Here is a 21,217-nt window from a genome sequence, read left to right on the forward strand (position 1 = left end):
GTCAAGGAGAAGGGTTGATCATGAATTAAGTCGGGTTAAGGAGCAATATGTCAAGGAGAAGGGTTGATCATGAATTAAGTCGGGTTAAGGAGCAATATGTCAAGGAGAAGGGTTGATCATGAATTAAGTCGGGTTAAGGAGCAATATGTCAAGGAGAAGGGTTGATCATGAATTAAGTCGGGTTAAGGAGCAATATGTCAAGGAGAAGGGTTGATCATGAATTAAGTCGGGTTAAGGAGCAATATGTCAAGGTGAAGGGTTGATCATGAATTAAGTCGGGTTAAGGAGCAATATGTCAAGGAGAAGGGTTGATCATGAATTAAGTCAGGTTAAGGAGCAATATGTCAATGAGAAGGGTTGATCATGAATTAAGTCGGGTTGTGGAGCAATATGCAAAGGAAAAGGATTGATCATGGATTAAATCATGTTAAGGAGCAATATGTCAAGAAGAATTGATCATGAATTAAGTGGGGTTGAGGATCAATAAGTCAAAAGAATTGATCATGAATTAAGTCGGGTTGAAGAGAAATATGTCAAAAAGAATTGATCATAAATTAGGTCGGGTTGAAGAGAAATATGTAAAAAAGAATTGATCATAAATTAGGTCGGGTTGAGGAGCAATAGGTCAAGGTTGATCATGAATTAAGTCGGGTTGAGGAGCAATAGGTCAAGGTTGATTATGAATTAAGTCGGGTTGAGGAGCAATAGGTCAAGGTTGATTATGAATTAAGTCGGGTTGAGGATCAAAATGTCAGGGACTAACCATTGATGAATGATTAAGAATTAGGATGGGTTGATAAGAAAGAATATGTGTTGATATGAAGTAGAATTGGTTTATGATAAGTAGGATGGGTTGATGAGAAGGAATATATGTTGATATGAAGTAGAACTGGTTTATGATAAGTAGGATGGGTTGATGAGAAGGAGTATGTGTTGATATGAAGTAGAATTGGTTTATGATAAGTAGGATGGGTTAATGAGAAGGAGTATGTGTTGATATGAAGTAGAATTGGTTTATGATAAGTAGGATGGGTTGATGAGGAGGAGTATGATAAAAGGAATAATAAAGAAAGATTTAGAGAAAACTAAAGAAGAGGACGAATATTGTTAAAGCCTATAATTTGAATTGAATTACATGAGTATCTCTCATCAAATGATGAATAAATTGCCCCAAGATCTCAGCTCTAGGATCAAACAAACCTGAAGGCAGTATATTGAAAACATTGTGTGAATGCGAAATTCGAATTTCTATAGGAGAAGGGTGCAGATAACAAAGATCCCTAAGATCAAGAAAGATAGTAGTTTAATAAAAATAACTTAATTTTGGTAAAAAACCCCATGGTAGCAGAAATTTCGTTCTATATTAATCGATTTATATATTTTGAATAGAAATATCGACATGATATTAACATCTGTGCTAATCCCAGGCGAAAATCTAACATCAACCACTGCATTCATTTTTTAAAGAATGCACAATATTCACAATATTGAAGTTACAAATGTTAAATTTATTTTTGTTCATATACGATTACATAACAATAAAATAATACCATTAATAACATAGTTATTATTTAGTCGATTAAAAGAGAACATCTGGGATAACGTGAGATCGGGTTACAATAGAAGTTTGGATTTCTCAATCTAATAGATTAGGGTTTGGATTCCTCAGTATAATAGATCCGGGTTTGGATTCCTCAGTCTAATAGATCCGGGTTTGGATACCTCAGTTTAATAGATTAGGGTTTGGATTCCTCAGTATAATAGATTAGGGTTCGGATTCCTCAGCTAATAGATTAGGGGTTGGATTCCTCGGGTAATAGATTAGGGTTTGGATTCCTCAGGTAATAGATTAGGGTTTGGATTCCTCAGGTAATAGATTAGGGTTTGGATTCCTCAGTCTAATAGATCCAGGGTTGAATTCCTCAGTCTAATAGATTAGGGTTTGGATTCCTCAGCTAATAGATTAGGGTTTGGATTCCTCAATCTAATAGATTAGAGTTTGGATTCCTCAGTCTAATAGATTTGGGTTTGGATACCTCAGTCTAATAGATTAGGGTTTGGATTCCTCAGTCTAATAGATTAGGGGTTGGATGCCTCAGTCTAAAAGACCACAATTATAGGATGGACTTAAATAGAAAACAGGATACGGAAAACTTGGGAGATGAAATGAAGAATAATAAAATTGGAGGAAGAAAAATTAGAATAGGATAAAAATAGAATGGAGATTATCAGAAAAAAAGATGAAGAGAACACAAAGGAAAACAGGATGGAGAGGAGTGGGAGTAGAAAAAGTTGGAGATGAGTGAGAGAAGAATAGGATGGAGAGGGAGAAAAGGTTTAACGGAAAATCATACTTCGTTCTTGGTGACATAACTAACCCAGGAAGAGGACTCCGAAATTCTAAACAAAAATATTTATTATACTTGTGATGTTTCCCAGTTTAACCTGTAATATATACTGTGACAAACCCCGGGTTGACCGGGTTTACCTGTGATTTATCCCGGGTTGACCAGGGTTACCTGTGTTATATCCCGGCTTGACGTGGGTTACCTGTGATATATCTATGAATTGACTGGGTTTATCTGTCAGGGTTGACCGAGTTACCTATGATATATCCAGGGTTGACCGGGGTTACCTGTAATATATCCAGGGTTGACCAGGGTTACCTGTGATATATACCGGGTTGACCAGGTTTACCTGTGATATATTCAGGGTTGACCGGGTTCACCTGTAATATATCCATATTACCTGTGATATTTACCGGGTTGACCAGGTTTACCTCTGATATATCCGGGGTTGACCGGTGTAATATATCCATATTACCTGTGATATTTACCGGGTTGACCAGGTTTACCTCTGATATATCCGGGGTTGACCGGGTTTACCTGTGATATATATCCATCGATTGACCGGGTTTACCTCTGATATAACCGGGTTTAGGTGTGATATATACCGGGTTGATAAGGTTTACCTGTGATAAATCCCGGGTTGACCGGGTTTAGCGCAGCTGTATCCAGCAGACACTACACCAACAAGATTCCATTTTCCCGTCTCATCCTAAAGAAACAAAGCCTTTTCAAGCAATTATATAAAACTGCGTGACAAGGGCTTGGCACTCTCCCTTGTTTACCTTGTTGTCCATCCCCCCCCCCTTTACAAAAACTTCCAGTTACGGGTCTGTATTACACTACAATAAGAAGGTTTTAGGACTAATGTAATGCCTTGCTATGTACTTCAGAGATTTCAGGGCTGCCTCAATCTAAAGAGGATTTGCCTACGAAGGTACTTCCTAACTACCTTTAAGATAAGTAGACTAATATAATCAAGTTTTAAGAGGATAACAGCATAGAATTTTAAGAGCATAATAGCACCATGAGCATATGAGGACTTAGATTCGATTAAGGCGGTTTAAAGATACTTTGAGCAAATAAGGATCACAACTACAGAGGTTTAAGGACTACCTTGACACAAAGAGAACCCCACAACGGAGTTTAGGGACTACCTTGAATGAAAGAGAACAACGACTACGAAGTTAAAGGACTACCTTGAGCATAAGAGGACCACCACTATCTCCCTGACATGCATCCTTTCCACCCTCCTGGTGTCCAGCACACATCATCTCAGGGTAGATGTTTACTCTAGATTCAAATATTTCATTAATGAGAAGATATAATTTTAGATTGTAAAAATCAACTCTCATGGAATATAGGACTTTAGTGGTGTGATTAGACTTCAAAAAAGGGAGTGACCGAATAAAATTACCAATTTACGATTTAAGAGTTATTTTTTTTCTCACCTGTTCCTAAACAAACAAAAAAACATAGAATTTTGCCACTTTTTACGTTCGGGTTATTTAATCATTTAAAATGTCGAGTTGAGAGAAAAATGATAATCCTTCCTCGCGAAGTTTTAGTCTATTATACTACACCTCAGTTCAAATACAGTTAAACCCTAAATTTTAAATACATCGAAAGAATTTCTGAAATGTCGTCTTGACAATTTTTCATTGAGTTTTACACTATTTAACGTAAATCTCAGTAATTGCGAATATAAATAGCCATAAATTTACGGGAACAGTTTCATAGAGTTCCATATAATCATTTAATTAAAAAACTAAAAATATACAACATTCCATTATCAGAAAGTGAAGAATACGACATTTGATAAATTCTTTCGATGTATTAAATATTTAGGGTTTAATTGTACCTTGTCAGTCACTCCAATATTTGAAGAATAAAATTGATTTTAATAATGAAGAGAAACATTTTGTTATTTTAATTTTACTAAGGTAAAAACATGTTAAACCTGATTCCTGCCGCTAGATGCCAGGATTCACAATCTGTATTATTTAACGTATATACATCCACAGCCTGGAGAACCTTAGGTCTAGAACCCTGATCAGGTTGGGTAGCTCCCCAACCTGCAACTATAGTTCTCTCTCCAGTCTCTAGTTCTACAGGATCAGGTAAACAGATCGGAGATATATGCGGCATAAGAGTAGCGGGCCGGTCAAGTTTTAATAATGCCACGTCGTAGCGGTCAGCCTGGGGTGTGAACTGGTAGTTAGGGTGCAGAACTATTTCACTAAATAATACTATTATTAAAATTGAATTTTTGAAACTTTTGTCATCTTCCTTAATCATTCTTTATATGATTAAAAGACATCCTTGAAACCTGAAGGTTCAAGCTAGTTCAGCCAAATTCAAATTGGATATTTACCAGGCTGATTAGAAGTTCACCAAAAATTCAGTTCACTAATGATAAATATCCCAAACCTGACATAGAACTTCTGTCTCGGCATAGGCTCGCTGTTCTGGTAAAGATTGTACTCCCCTAGATAAACCCTAAAATGAATATTATTTAATATAAAACCGTTTTTTTTGGCCGGTGTCGGGCATCAGTTCATCTAACCTAATGTTTTAACCGATTCAACACAATGTTAAGACATTTTAAGTAATATTATTACACTTGCTAAGGTATTTTGAATTAAAAAAACACATTGGATATTATCTATATAGCTCGAATAATTATTAATAGTTTGAAAATTTGAAAGGAAGATACTTATTGTGTTTTCCCCTTCTTGTAATACGTTTAAAACCTAAATGCGTATCTAATTATATAATTTAATAATTTAATGTTTTAACATTGCTTTTTGGTGTCTAACATTGTGTTGAATAAGTTAAAGTATAAAGGATGTAAACACACGACACCGGACTCGGTTTAAATGAAAAAAAAATAAAAACTTGAATTTAAACCTCCAACAATAATTAAAATAAAAATAAAATTATCAAATAATACTAAAAGCTCAGTAGAATATATTAAAATCAAGGAAGATGAAAAAACCTATGATTACTTTTAAGATTCTTGGAAAACATAAAACTTCATGAAAATGTACAAATAATGTTTTTTTTTATAAATATTTGCAATCTAAGATTAAAAAAGTGCGGAAAATGCTTAAACGTAATCCACCCCCAAGTAGGAGTATTTAACGTCGAATTTGCGCTCAAACTCGGGATTTACAGATCTTTAAAAAGTTTAATACGTCTCAAATAAATCCGAAAGAAGTTTTCCACAACACTGCATACTCAGTTCAACTACCTTACATAGCCGGTCACTCCCTTTAAGAAACTCCAAGAAATACAAGAATACCATGAAATCGCGAATAGATGCGGATACCTGTATCTTGAGGGCCACTGAGCTGTCTTAACACAATGTCCGGCTGTGATAACCCAAGATGGTCGTATCAGGGCCCCTCCACATCTGAGAACAATAATTTGTAACAATACATTTCAGAAGTAAAATTTCTTTCAGTTTAAAATAAAGAAATATTGAAAAAATTAAAATAATAATTTTTGAGATGACTCGTCAAATATCATTCCATACATTGGTAAAGGGGAAAGAAAAAAATGCAAGCCCCTCCCCCCCACCCCGGCCGACTTCCTGTATACGCCCCTGGTGATTAATCTTTTACTCATTAACCATTAGTTAATCTTAGAGATTTCTTAACATATTCTGCAAAGAATTCAATAAATTGTAGAAAAATTTGACCAAATTTAATTAACAAAACATGTTTGTACGATAAGATTTGAAAAACTATCTTTTAGGAATATTCAAAAATTGCAGTAAAACATGGCACAATGATGCGCAACAATTATGTTGAAAATAATTTGTTGTCAAACCAATTCGATTTTCCGTTGTGACATGCAACATGAAAAGTTATAGATTTGTGCGAACAAGTTATCCAGCTACATCTATTGTTATTTTTGCGAATATTGCAAATGGAAACTTTAATTGTGCATCTCTGTCTACCTATGCTAAACTATACCTGGAGTTTCCTCCTCTAATGAGAGCAATCCAAGGGAAGGATCCGAACCCTGCCTCAGTTCCTCCGACAACTCTTCTAAAGAAATATACAGAGTTAAATATATTATACACAGCAGCTCATACATTAAAAAAGGAAAAAATGGAATTATGTTGCACGTGAAATTAACAAAAAAAATTTTTTTTAGTAAAAACAATTTTGAATTTGATTTTTTTAGCCTATTTGGTAGATCAACCATTAAATGCTAGCTGAGCTTATGGTACTAGGGTACTGCAGTGATTAAAAGTACAAGGACCAAAGATATAGTAGGTTTAAGTTCAAAATAAAGATAAAAAATATTTGACGGGATCAAAAATGATCTCTAAGCTTTATTTTAACCCCGGATAAGGTGGGCAATAAACCTGGACCTAGAGGAAACTCCGGATCTGCCGCAACCTCGTTCATTCTCAACAGGTCCAAAATCCTTAAAGGAATTGCGCAATTATTTTAATACTAACTTGGACTAGGGTAACATTTTGCCTATGTTCAAGAAAAATTTATTATTTTGCGAAAAGTGCCTTCTAATGTTACCTAGACGGAATGTTATCTGGACAGACTGTGTAGTGTGTCTAGGAAAACAATATTTAGGCAAAAAGTTACTAGGCGAAATGTATTAGGCGAAATGTATTAGGCGAAAGTGTACCAGGCGAAAGTGTACCAGGCGAAAGTGTACCAGGCGAAAGTGTACCAGGCGAAAGTTACTAGGCGAAAGTGTACCAGGCGAACTTCTAAGAAGTGAAATTTTACTGAGCCATAACTTTTAAGCCCAGCTTAGCCTGGAAAACAAGTTTTCCTATAAAAATCAATCTGATCAACTTACAGCTTTAAACTTGAGCTAAGAACATTTCCGTGGTTCTGACGAGTTCCCAAATCAAAACTTGATGAAAATATGATATAATATGATTAAGTTTAAAAGACTACAGTCGTTGTAGTCGTATATATCAATACAAGGAAGACGTCTTCCAATTTAAATTTTGGATTTTTAACTTTCAAACAGTATGGAAACAAAGAGAAGGGGTTAATTAATATCTTAATAGAAAATAAAAAAAAATTAGCAGAACTTGTGAAACATCTGCTACAAAGAACTCTACATAAGAATATGCTGACTATGTGAAGACTACCCGAATATCCAACCTGTAGATTGAGCTGGCGATCCTGCCTGATGTTACTCCCACCTAGAGCTCTACCGAACCCATCAAAGGTACAACAAACCTAACCATAGGGGACAGTCAGAACAAAACATGTTTAAAAGGATCTGCATCTAGAGAAAATGAATAAAATTTATAAGTATGGGCCTCTGTACAGTGATTTAAAAAAAATTTTAACACTTTAAATCAAAACAATGTTTTAAGAAATCTTCTTAGAATTATATTTTACGTGAGCTAGGCTTTCTAGTAACCAAAATCGTATAAGTCTATACTTTCCCCAAGCAAAACTTTTCAATTCTAACCGTATATAAACCTTCATATCAGTTGCCCAGTTGGTTCAGCCGTTTATCTACATATACTGCAGTGTCTGTTTGTTTGTGTCCAATAAACGGCAAAGCGGCTGAACCGATTGGGCCCAAATTTTTTGAGGGACCTCATGTGACCCAAGGTAAGGTTTATCGAATCGATCGAATGTTCACAATTAAAGATGGGCGCAAAAAGCATAGTTGAATACAAACAAGCTAAATAGGTTTAGATGTGAAATGATACCGAAAATGTCGGTCTGTGCTTTATAAAACATAATTCAAGATTCTAATAGAATTATGTGTTAGACTAGTCAGATTAAATAGTAACAATATATTTACAAATTAGAAAACCATAAAAAAGCCATAATACTTTTAGAATTTGGGCTTGCGAAGAAATTTATATTTTTGAGATAAATAAAGGAACTGATTGAAGGGATTGGCATCGTAATTTTAAGTTAAACCTTAATTTGAAGAGATGTCTATTGTCTACTTTACATACGTTATCCTTTAAACCTCCATTTAATCAATAATGTGAGAGATATCGTGGTTTCTGTACGAGAAATGCGCAATCAACTTTTGTAGAGAAACCACAATTGAAAATAATAAACTTTAAAGAGAGGGATATGTATTATGTATATTGTAAAACTCATTCATTTTTTGACCCCTTTAGGGTACTGTTGTGAACCGGACACTAGAAATTATAACTTACGTTTATCTTCTAATCTTTGCAACCTGAAACTGACTATTTGACCAAGTATTTAATTTCAATTTGTGTGACTGAAATATCAAAAGTCTACGAGACCATGTTGCATTGCAAAGATGTAAGAATGTTAAAATTAGAGCATGAGGCAAGTAAAAGTAATTATCTTGTTTCTTTGAATTGAAAAAAGGAGACCTGATAAAATCCTCCACATTCTCCAGCTTTCTGTCCATATTTTAGTCGGCAGGAGAGGTCAAACATACACTGACCCGTACAGCTCGCCTGAATTTACAGAGATTAGTAAATATTTCAGTAAATAAGATACAGTGTAGGATTGAAAATTTATTCCTAAATTTAACTTAATGATCGGGGGAAAATATCTGGTATACCTGGAGTGTAGGATCTGGCATACTTGGTCTGTAGGATCTGGTATACCTGGAGTGTAGAATCTGGTACTACAGGAGTGTAGGATCTGGTATACCTGCAGTTTAGGATCTGGTATACCTGCAGTCTAGGATCTGGTACACCTGGAGTGTAGGATCTGGTATACCTGGAGTGTAGGATCTGGTATACCTGGAGTGTAGGATCTGGTATACCTGGAGTGAAGGATCTGGTATATCTGCAGTCTAGGATCTGGTATACCTGGAGTGTAGGATCTGGTATACCTGGAGTCTAGGATCTGGTATACCTAGAGTCTAGGATCTGGTATACCTTAAGTGTAGGATCTGGTATACCTGGAGACTAGGATCTGGTTTACCTGGTGTCTAGGATCTGGTATACCTGGAGTGTAGAATTTGGTTTACTTGGAGTGTAGGATTTGGTTTACCTGGAGTGTAGGATCTGGTATACCTGGAGTGAAGGATCTGGTATACCTTGAGTGTAGGATCTGGTATACCTTGAGTGTAGGATCTGGTATACCTGGAGACTAGGATCTGGTATACCTGGAGTGTAGGATCTGGTATTCCGGAGTGTAGGATCTGGTATTCCTGGAGTGTAGGATCTGGTATACCTGGAGTGTAGGATCTGGTATACCTGGAGTGTAGGATCAGGTTTAACTGGAGACTAGGATCTGGTATACCTGGAGTCTAGGATCTGGTATATCTGGAGTGTATGATCTGGTATACCTGGAGTGTAGGATTTGGTTTACCTGGAGTGTATGATCTGGTATACCTGGAGTGTAGAATCTGGTTTACCTGGAGTGTAGGATCTGGTTTACCTGGAGTCCTGGATCTTGTATACCTAGAGTGTAGGATCTGGTTTACCTGGAGTCCTGGATCTTGTATACCTAGAGTGTAGGATCTGGTATACCTGGAGACTAGGATCTGGTATACCTAAAGTGTAGGATCTGGTATTCCGGAGTGTAGGATCTGGTATTCCTGGAGTGTAGGATCTGGTATACCTGGAGTGTAGGATCTGGTATACCTGGAGTGTAGGATCTGGTATTCCGGAGTGTAGGATCTGGTATTCCTGGAGTGTAGGATCTGGTTTAACTGGAGACTAGGATCTGGTATACCTGGAGTGTAGGATCTGGTATACCTGGAGTGTAGGATCTGGTATACCTGGAGTCTAGGATCTGGTCCAAACAATGAGAAAAATCTGCCGAAGAAAAGAGCAGAGATATACCGAGGTAAAATGAAGAGAAGAAAAACTAACCGTGGCAACATCATGAGTCCTAAATCATTAGCAAACTAAGTGAAGTTTTAACAATAACAAAAGATAATACTGGGAAAGGAAAGTAAAGCCCCAACTGGTAATTTCTTAGGGAAGGGTTTTTGGAGTACAAAAACCTTTCTATTGGATTGAGCCTGCAGCCACATAAGAAATACGACTAGTCCACATCATTAAACAAATGATGACTTAAAGGGCTCAGTAACAGAAGTAATATCTAGTCATATTCACCATATAACAACTCGCCTAAGTAACATTTCGCCATATAACAACAATTCGCTTATATATAAATTTTCAAATTAAATTGTAGTGTAAATGAAATTATACCAGAAAATCCACGAATCAAAAACCAAAATTCCCCAAATACATTTCTTCCAACAATGTTCAGTGTACAGAGCTGAAAACTTTAGAATAGTGGATATCAGGATTAAGGCTTAATCCACATTTTTTCTAAATCTCGAGATTAAATATTGCTTGGAAAACTCATGACTTTAATCTTCAGATTAATTAATCGACGGGATATCTGGATATTTCATTCTTTAAAGTTTTCAGCTCTGAGCTGGTAACTTTTGAATGGTGGATATAGGGATTAATGCTTGATCCACTCTTTTTCTTAATCTCCAGATTAAATAAGGCTTGTTCTCCCCTCTTGTTATAAATCGGGATTAAGGATATCTATCCCATTCTAAAGTTTTCAGCTCTGCACGCATCTACAACTCAGCGAGGGAAACCATCTTTGGTTGACATAAACAACTTCTCCTACATTAAATTTAAATCTACTATTATATATATCTATGAATTCATCAATATACAGGGTGTCCCACGAAACATGACAGTATGTAGGACGACTTGAATGTCGTCTTGATTTTTGATATAATTTGCTGCGTTTATTTGTCAACCTAATTTTAGAAGTAAATTTCTAGAGATAATAATCACAAAATTTCCCTTGTCCTGCCATTTCCAAAATGTAACTATACTACATGCCACTAAATAAAATTAATTATTTTGTTTTTTGTTTTTCTATGGCGAGCTGTTATATAGGCGAGTTGTTATTATATGTAAAAATGCTATATGACAAGTTGTTATATGGCAAAATGTTACTTAGGCGAGTTGTTATGAAAATTGTTCAAGCATATGAGTCATGGAAACTAGGTAATTCTTGGTTTCTAGGAATTACTCCTGATCGATTAGAATCACTATATCCTGCATCCAACTTCGACTGAAAGGGTTTAGAAAAGGATTCACCTGTACTCAACCTTCTCCGGTATATTACGTAAACACAGAGATCTTTTTCTCAGGAGAGAACCCAACCCGGAGATAAAGGGGGGGGGGAGTACAGACTTTGAGAGTTTCAAATACAAAAAAACAGTTAAAAGATTTCTTTTCTTTTCAAGTTTACAACAAAAACATTAATTAATTTGTGTAGACCTATCTCCCTTTTAGTTTCCATTGGTATTGTTTAGCCCCTGATATCCTGTGGGGCAGACATGCCCCCCCACCACCTCTCTAGCAACAAACAACACCATCAGGGGTAGATAGTGTTCCCTGGAACCAGGTTTTATGAATATCAAGAAGTAGTTGAACCAGGTACCGACGGTTCAACCAGTTCTAAATTGTGTACCGGGACAAGCGGTAAAAAGTAGCTCAATTTAATCTACGTAGTTTAACAACTTCTCCTATTCATTAAATCCGATCCCTGGATTAGTACAGGGTGTCCCACGAAACATGACAGTTGCTAATTAGTTATGAATTGTCGTCTTCCCTATACTGTATTAGATATTAAAGACTTTTTGCGGTTTATTTCGTTAGAAAAATCTTTGGTTTAAAATATATTTTACTTTTAAATCAATTTAACTATAACATGAATACTAAACAATATTTTTATCATTGTCTTTGGTATCAAACAACTTAACAAATCATGGAAGAAGACATTTTAAACTTTTCACCGACTGTCATGTTTAGTGGGACACCCTGTAATTGTATTTTTAAGATTATAGCCTTAGAGGATTTAACATGTAAATATTAGAACAATAAGTAAAGTTATCAGTTCCTCTTCATTAATATGAAAAATATGATCAAAGATGACTGGGAGTAATGAAATTGTAAAGAATCAATAAAAATGCAAAACATGCAGCCCACATTAAACAACATATTGTCAATGTTTAAAATCCATTGAAGGATCACATCTTGATCATATGATGGGCGGATTATTGGTAACTAATAATTTGGTAACTTGACAATTTGGTAACTAACAATTTGATAACTTAACAATTTGGTAACTAATAATTTGATAACTTCACAATTTGGTAACCTGACAATTTGGTTTACAATAAAATTCTAAAATGAAATAAGCAGGACTATTTAAAGATTTATGATTCACAAGGTTTATTAAACTTTCATATATCATTTACTTCGTTTACATATGATTACATTTAAACTACAGGCTTATGAGGAATATTAAATAAATATGCAAACAATGATTGTGAAACATTAGTTTCAATTATACAAATTGTTAGTTAACAAATTGTCAAGTTACCAAATTGTCAGGTTACCAAATTGTTGGTTACCAAATTGTTAGTTCCCAAAATGTTAGTTACCAACCAACATGTTAGTTACCAAATTATTAGTTACCAATAATCCGCCCATCGAGCAAATGTCCGATTCAAAACGGAACCTTTATCCTTTTATGATCCAAGAATAAATGATTTATCCTAAAAAATATATTTGAAACAAATGCTGCAGCAAAAACCTGATTTAACCTTCAGATCGTCACAATAAGATAGTTTCAGACCGTCATTAAATATATAAAACCACCCCGAGCGGAGGAATTCAGGCAGCCATAAGCCACAACATTTTCCCCTTCCATCCAACATATCATTTTTTCGTCTTCCGGGAGCCATGATCCACAACTGATTTTCCATGCCACAGCATTTGAGTCTTCCGACAGTTATTACGTTTTTTAATGATAAATTTAGGGCATTGAAATTGTGATTTTCAAAAATTCAGCGACGTCATGCTTTGGCAGTGTTCCTAAATGAAGTTGGAATCTTCTCCTAGATTATATTTCGTTTTACGAGTTTTAAAAATTTAAAGATGGATGAAAGAGTGTGTCCAAATATACATGGGACACTTTTGTACATGGTGTCCCAATTAACATTGGAATTAATTAAGTGAAGACTTCTATAATGTCTTTCTTCCACGCAGCATTATTTTGATAACACAATTTGGGTAATATCCCAGTTAAAGAGTGTAACACCAGAAATTTTTTGAAAACAAAGAAGATTTTTAAGTCGTCTCTTGATTGAGTTGATTCCAATGATTATTGGGACACCCTGCATTATGTTTAATCCATTTAAGGTTTCACGATATCCTGTTCAACCAATTCAAACGTAAAAACCCTAGTCTCAGGGTTTCAAAAGTGTGGTCTGCCATTTTGATACCTTCAAAATTAAAGGAGATCGCATGAAACTTTACTGTGCAGTATCAAATTATGAACGCTTGGTCTTGATACCCAACGTAAACACTTTAAATTTAAGGATAACCGCTTATAATCCCTTTATTAAAATTATCCTTGAAGGGTATGACCACTATGAGATATCGAAGAGGAATTTAATTAACCCGTAGGTCTGCAGAGTCTGCACAAGATGGAGATAAATGCAAGGGTTACCAACAAAGGATGAGACTGCAAAGACGACATAAAACTCTTCATATCCAAGTTCGAATTAAGTCTTCTTTTTAAATGACTTTTTTATGATTCAGCAAAAATAGAAAGAAGTTTAATTATGCACGGAAACATACATTTGAGGAAATGGACAGTATGGATTCCGTGCAGCCGTCTATGAAGACTTATCCTTTGTGGGCAGCCCTGTAATCAACCATAAAACTCTGCAATAGTAAAGCTATTTGCTAGCTCTAGTGTCGTCTCCCGTTTCTACAGTTTCCTGGTTCTCACTGATACAGGTTAACTAGCCTATAGCTGGACTAAATTAATTGGATGAAACCCTTGGGTACTTTGAAGGAGGTGACATAAGCTAAAAAATTCGAAATTTAAATTTTATTGTTTTCACATTGACCCGTATTTTATTAAATCGATGCCCTTCGACAGGAGCACGAGGAACACTGTAAAAGGTGTGGTCGGAAGAAAAAATGGTAAGCGCAATACCAATAAGTTGATTTTGTGGTCGGACGAAAATAAGGAGTAGTGCCTTCCCTCCCTCGGAGCACCGTCTGCGATACTTGACTTAAAACTTTTAACTATAAAAAAATTTGTTCGACATTAAAATAATATGGACTTTAGACTTGGCATTTATACATAAGAAATACAGAAACCAATATCCAAGTACGGAAGAATAACATAAATCTCCAGCACTATGATTGATTAACCCTTCTTTTTAATATATTTTTATTATGCAGTGGTATGCGATTGTATATATATAATGAAGACGAATTTTTTCTTAAACGTTTGATTGTTAACAAGCTTTTTTCGAATTAAAAGTTTACAAGAAATCAAAGAAAGCTTTTTTTAATAGACAGAGTCTCTTGATTTCTATATGCTCATGATTATCTGTGCTTTTTAACACCTTGATATGAATCAAAATTGAAATAAGTCTTCTTTGTAATGACACAATCGCCTACCCCTGAACAGCTCACCATTTTAAAACTATTTATTAGTGTTCCACTGAAAATATATACTTATATAATTGGGATACATGATCTTCCTTGGCTCTTTCTTGAAGGAGTGTCGACGAAAAATTGTTTCGCCACTAAAATCGTTCCCTTCAAAGTCTTCTACTTTCTCAGTAACTTCAATAAATTATCAATTCTAAGTATCTTTTCAACTCCATTAAATTTGTTTCAAAAAGCGTAAAATAGCAGACCACATTTTAGAAAAGACGAGTTACATTTCAAGTACTATGAAGTTGAGTGGGGCACTCAGTAAACTGTACTTTCTCCTTCAATCTTAAAGAATCGTCATTGTAAATTTAAAGAACTATCAACTCAATAGAGATTAATTGTGATACCCAAAATCTAAATTTAACTGTTTTAAATTTCTGCCCGAATGACCGGCTCAAAGTTGATAATCGACAAAAAACAAGAATATCATTTTATCCAAAAACATTATAAATAAAGACAGCTTGATTACTCTTAGTATGATTAGTTTCTTGCTTCTTGAGCGAAAAGAATTGTTACAAATAATCCTTAACCCCTTTTATACACAGGATTACCCACAAAGGACAAGACTTCAGATTTGAGAGGTTGTTCTTACGTTTATTATTCTTTGAAACTCATTTAATTAGAACATCAGAACACTAAAGTTAGTACAAAATTCTAGTTCAACCTTCACTTGCAGTATTGTTTTATAGGTTGTCTATTAAAGCCTGACCCTTTGCGGGTAACCCTGTAGGGTATATTTGGGTCATTAATTTACGTTATAATTTATGGTAAAACTTGCCAAAATTTACTTAGTGTGTATATTGCTTTAAATAGAAGAAATTAATCGGCACCGATATTTTTATGTTCACTGTATATTTACACTTTACATAGAAATTTACAACAAAAGCAAAAAAAAATTCCGAATAGATTGTAGAAAAAATGGCCGGATTTCACAAAAAAATGTTACATGTATTTGACCAAAACTTAACACTGCTCGGTTTCTAGCTCCTTCCTCACAGCCACACTGAGCGAGCTATGGACTCTCTCTAACTCCTCCTCGGAGTACTGACCCGGCAGACCCAACATATACTGATAAACTCCGATCTTCGACTTGAGGAAGTAAACCTCGTCCGGGGGTAAGAACTTGTACTTCTTGGACACGGGATTGAAAGAAATCTTCCAACCTTCCGGGAGATTAGGATCCACCATGTTATAAAGAGCACGGTGCTCTTCCTTGAAAAAACCAAACATGTTGGTTCTTCTAGCAAAATATGTTGGATTCGGAATATGGTCCAGCTTGTGTCCCCGAACAGTTGACTCGTCCTTCTCCACACTGGCAGGAAGAGAGGATTTTGAGCGGGATCTTCTTCTGTCAACCGAGATATCTTGAGCCTTTGGGAGTACTGTTTTTGATCTGGGTCGACTAGCGGTTGGTTGTGCAATCTGGGGTAATGTTGTCTTAGAGCGCTGCCGGATGGGGGAGGACGAGTATCCATGATCCCGGCGTTGATGACGAACTAGATTTCCTTTCCTAGTGTACATCTGATCACAAATCTGACAAACCCAGTCATTCCTAGCATATAGGTGAGTTTGAACTTAAAATTATTTAATTCCAAAAATTCAGAAAATAATTTTGAAATGGAAGTATGTAATCAAAATGGTTGTAGCTGTTTCTTATATAATGACGATAAAAACTTTACATGCCATCTCGTTTTTATTCGTTGATTTCCAAATTTTTGTTTTTTTTTTCACCCAAACCTGTTACCTTTCAGATTTAGTAGAATCCTCCCATGGAAATGGAACATTATCGAACCATTCCTGCAAAACTGATTTTTCCTCATCTACATCTGGCGGGTTCGCATCCTCTTCAGGGCTAAGGTGGTCATCATCGTCATTCAGGTTTTCAGCTCCTTCCTCCGACTTATTGTCTTCATTTTGCTGAACATCTGAGCGGGAGCGCCTTCCACTGCTTTCATCATCGGAGCTTTCATCGCATTCAGTGTCCTCAGATCTACGTTCTGCAGAATCTACTTTACCTTCTTCATCACAGACGAACCCTGACACATCTGGATCGTCCTCAGCAGCTTTGTCATCATCTTCTCTAGGATTCACGTTTTCCTTCTCTGCGTCTTCATTCTCCTGTATATTTTCACTCATCTCCACTGCTGGATTATCTGGTTGGACTTCTATGTTTCCCTCGCACTCGTCTTCACTGACAACCAACTGATCCCGAGGTACTGTTATTTCATGTAGATCATAGTCCTTATTTGGAGAACTAGACCGGAGAGGCGACACCTTGCACGACTTGACATGACTCAGCATCTCGTTAAAGGTGTTCAGCGGAGTCTTGCACTTCTTACAGGGGGGGTAAGCGCGAGGATGTTTCTTAGCGTGTTGCTTGAGCCTGCTTATGTTGGGGAACACTAGGTTACACGGGGAACACCGCATAGAGCTAACCTTTTTCGTTGGCTTGAGGAACTCTTGAATTTTCGGCCTCCCTTTCCTGCTCGAGACAGGAACTACAAGTTTCTTGTCCCCGGCATTATCTCTAGAAACAACCTTTCGTCTTTTAGCAGATTGATCTTGAATATCAGAGGACTCGGACCTGGAACGCCGAACTGCAGGGGTTGGTTTGGTAGGTTTCCTCGGAGTAACAAGATCCTAAACAACGATTATTAATATTATGCTTCATGTGTGAAAGGGAAGTTTCTCTAGTTTTAGTAGACTACGGTAAAATGTATTTTTACCTAGTGAAGCCCACCCCCCTCGATTTAAGATTACAGATACTTTTCTTCATTGAAATTAGAAATTAGATTAGGATCCCTATAATTTTGATGCGGATTCTGGATCCATCCAAAATAATTGGAATTCAGATCTTCATTTTTTATTTAGACACATCAAAAAACTCTCAAATCTTGGAAACTTTTAATTATCTTTTCTTTATGAACAGCTCAGATTTGTTTCAAAAGCAATTTTTTTTCTAAAACAATGTTTTTTTCTCTCTTTCGATTTTTATACCCTAATTATTTTTTGTTATGCTCTCAACATACATATTTAAAGTGTAAAAAAGGAGACATAATTAAATCCGTCCTAATGATAAATGGTAAATTAAAACCAACGTTACAGCACCTTTGTTTTAAGGGACGTTTTTCTTCTTAAGGTCAAAATTGAGATACAGTAAGAACAGAAAATGTTTCAAACATTATTAAAAAAACTTTTGCTTTTCTGACAAAAATACCCTGGAGTTGGCATGTTTGATGTAGGGGGAGGGGGAGGGGGGGGATGCCTTCATTTTTGGTTCAAATCTTCCAATTTTTTGGCTGCACGCCTAATTAGTGTTCGATATTCCTAAGATAAAATAAAATTGAATTTTAATGACCTCTGAATGACCTCCACAAATAGAAAATATTTAAAAAAACACTAAATGCATATCAAATGAAAGCTAGGAACCCAGGGAATAGAGTAGCAGCAACAAATTCAGTGTTTGACCTTCTAATGACCTCTTACGACCTCAAATGACCTAAAATGACCTACAAAAATGAAAATATTTTAACTTTGGCTTTATGCATATCAAACGAAAGCTAGGAACCCAGGGAATACATTAGAAGCAACAAATACAATGTTTGACCTTATTATGACGTCATACGACCTCGACTGACCTAAATGACCTCCAAAATTGAAAAAGTTTTAACTATGGCTTTATGCATGTCAAACGAAAGCTAGGAATCTAGGGAATACAGTAGTAGCAACAAATACAGTGTTGACCTTCTTATGACCTCGAATGACCTATATGACCTCCAAAAATGAAAATGTTTTAACTATGGCTTTGTGCATATCAATTAAAATCTAGGAACCCCAGGAATACAGTAGCAGCAACAAATCCAGTGTTTGACCTTCTAATGACCACAAATAAAATATATTACAACTATGGCTTTTAAGCATAACAAACGAAAGCTAGGAACCCAGGGACTACAGTAGCAGCAACAAACCCAGTGTTTGACCTTCAAATGACCTAAATGACATCCAAAAATGAAAATGGTTCAACTATGGCTTTATGCATAACAATTAAAAGCTAGGAACCCCAGGAATACAGTAGCAGCAACGAATCCAGTGGTTGACCTTCTAATGACCTAAAATGACCTCCAAAATAAAAATGTTTTAACTATGGCTTTCAGCATATCAAGCGAAAGATAGGAACCCAGGAAATACCATAGCAGCAATGAATCCAGTGTGTGACCATCTAATGACCTAAAATGACCTCCAAAAATAAAAATGTTTTAACCATGGCTTTAAGCAAATCAAAAGAGAACTTGGACCCAGGATATACAGTAGCAGCAACGCATCCAGTGTTTGACTTTCTAACAACCTTTAATGACCTCCAAAATGAAAATGTTTCAACCATAGTTAAAACATTTTCATTTTTGGAGGACATTTAGGTCATAAGAAGGTCAAACACTGGATTTGTTGCTGCTACTATATTCCCTGGGCTCCTAGCTTTCGTTTGATATGCATTAAGCCATAGTTAAAATATATTCTATTTGTGGAGGTCATTAGAGGTAATTAAAATTAAATTTTATTTTATTTTAGGAATTTCGAACACTAATTAGGGGTGCAGTAGAAAAGGCAAGGTTAGAACCAAAAATGAAGGCAGGCCCCCCCACCCCCTACATCTAACATGCCAACTCCACCATCCCCTTTGATCAGGTTTCAGAGGTACCTTTGTAAATCGGACATAGCCAGCATTCCATGGAGGGTCAATTAAAATAACGTCTATATTTTTCTTAAAAGGCCTCCCCCCCCCCAATTTGTTGTTGCACCCCTCTTTCAGAAGAAATGGAGATGAACCTGCCCCCCCCCCCCTCCTAAAAATGAAAGATTCCTATTTTCTGGACAATGTCAGTTGATAGTTCGTCCAAGATATGTCATCTCACAAATTGATGTCGTATACCTAACCTTTACTGATTAAGTTTAATGTAATAATATGTTATAATTGTAGTCGTCAACAAAAAGCGAATCCCAAGGGCCTACGTAAATTAAACAATCTCTAGGTAAAATTAGGATTCGAGTTTGATAGTTAAATAAGGGGTTGGGGCCGGGTGATTATAATATTTCTACCTTCTGATTCTTTACAGTCTCGAACAACATCTTCTTCTGTTCTTCAGTAGCAGCACAGATGGTGCAGATGTCCAAGATAAACTTGTGCGAGATTGTTACTCCGTGAAGCTTCACTAGATGTTGTCGGAGTAGATCATCAGGCACATAAGCACCACAGAGTATACAGCGAGAGTTTACGTTCTCGTCCTCATTCTCTGACGAGTATCCAACTGCCGGGCCTGGTTCCATGTTAACTTTTGTCTGAAAATAATAAGAAATTAAAAAATAATTGGCGACTTTATCAATAGTCACTGACATTATCAACGCTGAAACACTTGTTTTGACAGTTTTGTAAACTGCGCGACATCTGTGGCCGAATTTAAAGAATTTGAGCGGCGGTTTAAATTTAAGCCACGGCTTTAATATGGTTGGTTCCACTCCCTCATTTCAGTTTGTACATGACCAATTCAACAAAAAAAATGAACAATACATAATTTGAATTACTTCAGGGTTGAGTTGACAATTTCTTGGCCTAGCGCCACATGTCCAAAGGTCTTTTTTAAAAACTGAAAAATCGTTCTAAAGGAATAAGCGAATAATGTTAATTTTTTTGAAAAATATTAGTCATGTACAAAAATAATAAGAGGGGCGTTCAAAAGGCGTTCTCTAGGTCTTGGCCGCAAACTCAAATTTTCTAATCCCTATCATAGCAGCCTGATAATTAATTAGACTAACAGAATTCATAGTAAAAAGTCTAGAATAAAGGGTTGCAAAGATATATTTGCTACAATTGAGGGCCGGCCAGGGGGAAGGGTCCGTAACTTAGAAATGACAAAAAAACGAAGGAAGTTCACCTAAAAGACAAAAATATATCAATTACGTACACTAAACTTATCGATATCATTTTCCTTTAAACCTACAGGTTAAAAACGTTAGCTTCACAATTATTCGATGAACGCTTCACTAAATACCTAACCCTGCATGTGTTTCACTCTTTCTGGCCACAAATCAAGTTCTAAGATCGTTGCGACATAGACTGGCTCCTCTCCGTTCAGGTTGAAAACCAGTTTTGGAACAATCATGAAAAAATAATGAGTAATCAAAACGAAGAAAGCCCGCGAATTCAAAATTTAAACACTTTTTGAAAAACCGGTTTAAAATAATGTAATTCGAAAAGACAATGAATTATAAGGGAAATCTTAATATTTAAACATGAATCCAAAAACAAACTTGGTAATTAATCCTTTAAACATGCTCCCTTCATAAAAAGCAATTAACTCCCATAACA

The 21,217-nt window shown here is 35.9% G+C and overlaps 2 protein-coding genes across 5 annotated transcripts; both read right to left on the reverse strand.

Annotated features, from left to right (window-relative positions):
• Positions 1 to 1,487: 1,487 nt before the first annotated feature.
• Positions 1,488 to 11,428, reverse strand: LOC111705237 (serine proteinase stubble). 4 transcript variants are annotated; one of them, XM_023477723.1, is made up of 12 exons: positions 11,360 to 11,428; positions 10,074 to 10,186; positions 8,710 to 8,796; positions 7,496 to 7,573; positions 6,730 to 6,785; positions 6,326 to 6,400; positions 5,677 to 5,760; positions 4,776 to 4,844; positions 4,306 to 4,584; positions 3,545 to 3,638; positions 2,972 to 3,057; positions 1,488 to 2,400 (listed from the first exon to the last, which is right to left on the reverse strand). In XM_023477723.1, the coding sequence occupies exons 2-12, from the start codon at positions 10,179 to 10,181 to the stop codon at positions 2,349 to 2,351; spliced, it is 1,068 nt and encodes a 355-aa protein (XP_023333491.1). In that variant the 5' UTR covers positions 10,182 to 10,186; positions 11,360 to 11,428; the 3' UTR covers positions 1,488 to 2,348. The 4 variants fall into 4 exon arrangements, with proteins under 4 accessions (XP_023333491.1, XP_023333489.1, XP_023333490.1 ...); XM_023477721.1 differs by having other exon boundaries at positions 6,724 to 6,785; XM_023477722.1 differs by lacking the exon at positions 11,360 to 11,428 and adding an exon at positions 11,284 to 11,345 and having other exon boundaries at positions 6,724 to 6,785.
• Positions 11,429 to 15,689: 4,261 nt separating this feature from the next.
• Positions 15,690 to 20,191, reverse strand: LOC111705227 (uncharacterized). The gene is made up of 3 exons (XM_023477711.1): positions 19,951 to 20,191; positions 16,601 to 17,496; positions 15,690 to 16,408 (listed from the first exon to the last, which is right to left on the reverse strand). Exons 1-3 carry the CDS (start codon positions 20,176 to 20,178, stop codon positions 15,820 to 15,822), a joined length of 1,713 nt encoding a protein of 570 aa, XP_023333479.1. The 5' UTR covers positions 20,179 to 20,191; the 3' UTR covers positions 15,690 to 15,819.
• Positions 20,192 to 21,217: the final 1,026 nt, after the last annotated feature.

Source organism: Eurytemora carolleeae, unplaced genomic scaffold, assembly GCF_000591075.1.
Source record: "Eurytemora carolleeae unplaced genomic scaffold, Eaff_2.0 scaffold559, whole genome shotgun sequence".
NCBI lineage: Eukaryota > Metazoa > Arthropoda > Copepoda > Calanoida > Temoridae > Eurytemora > Eurytemora carolleeae.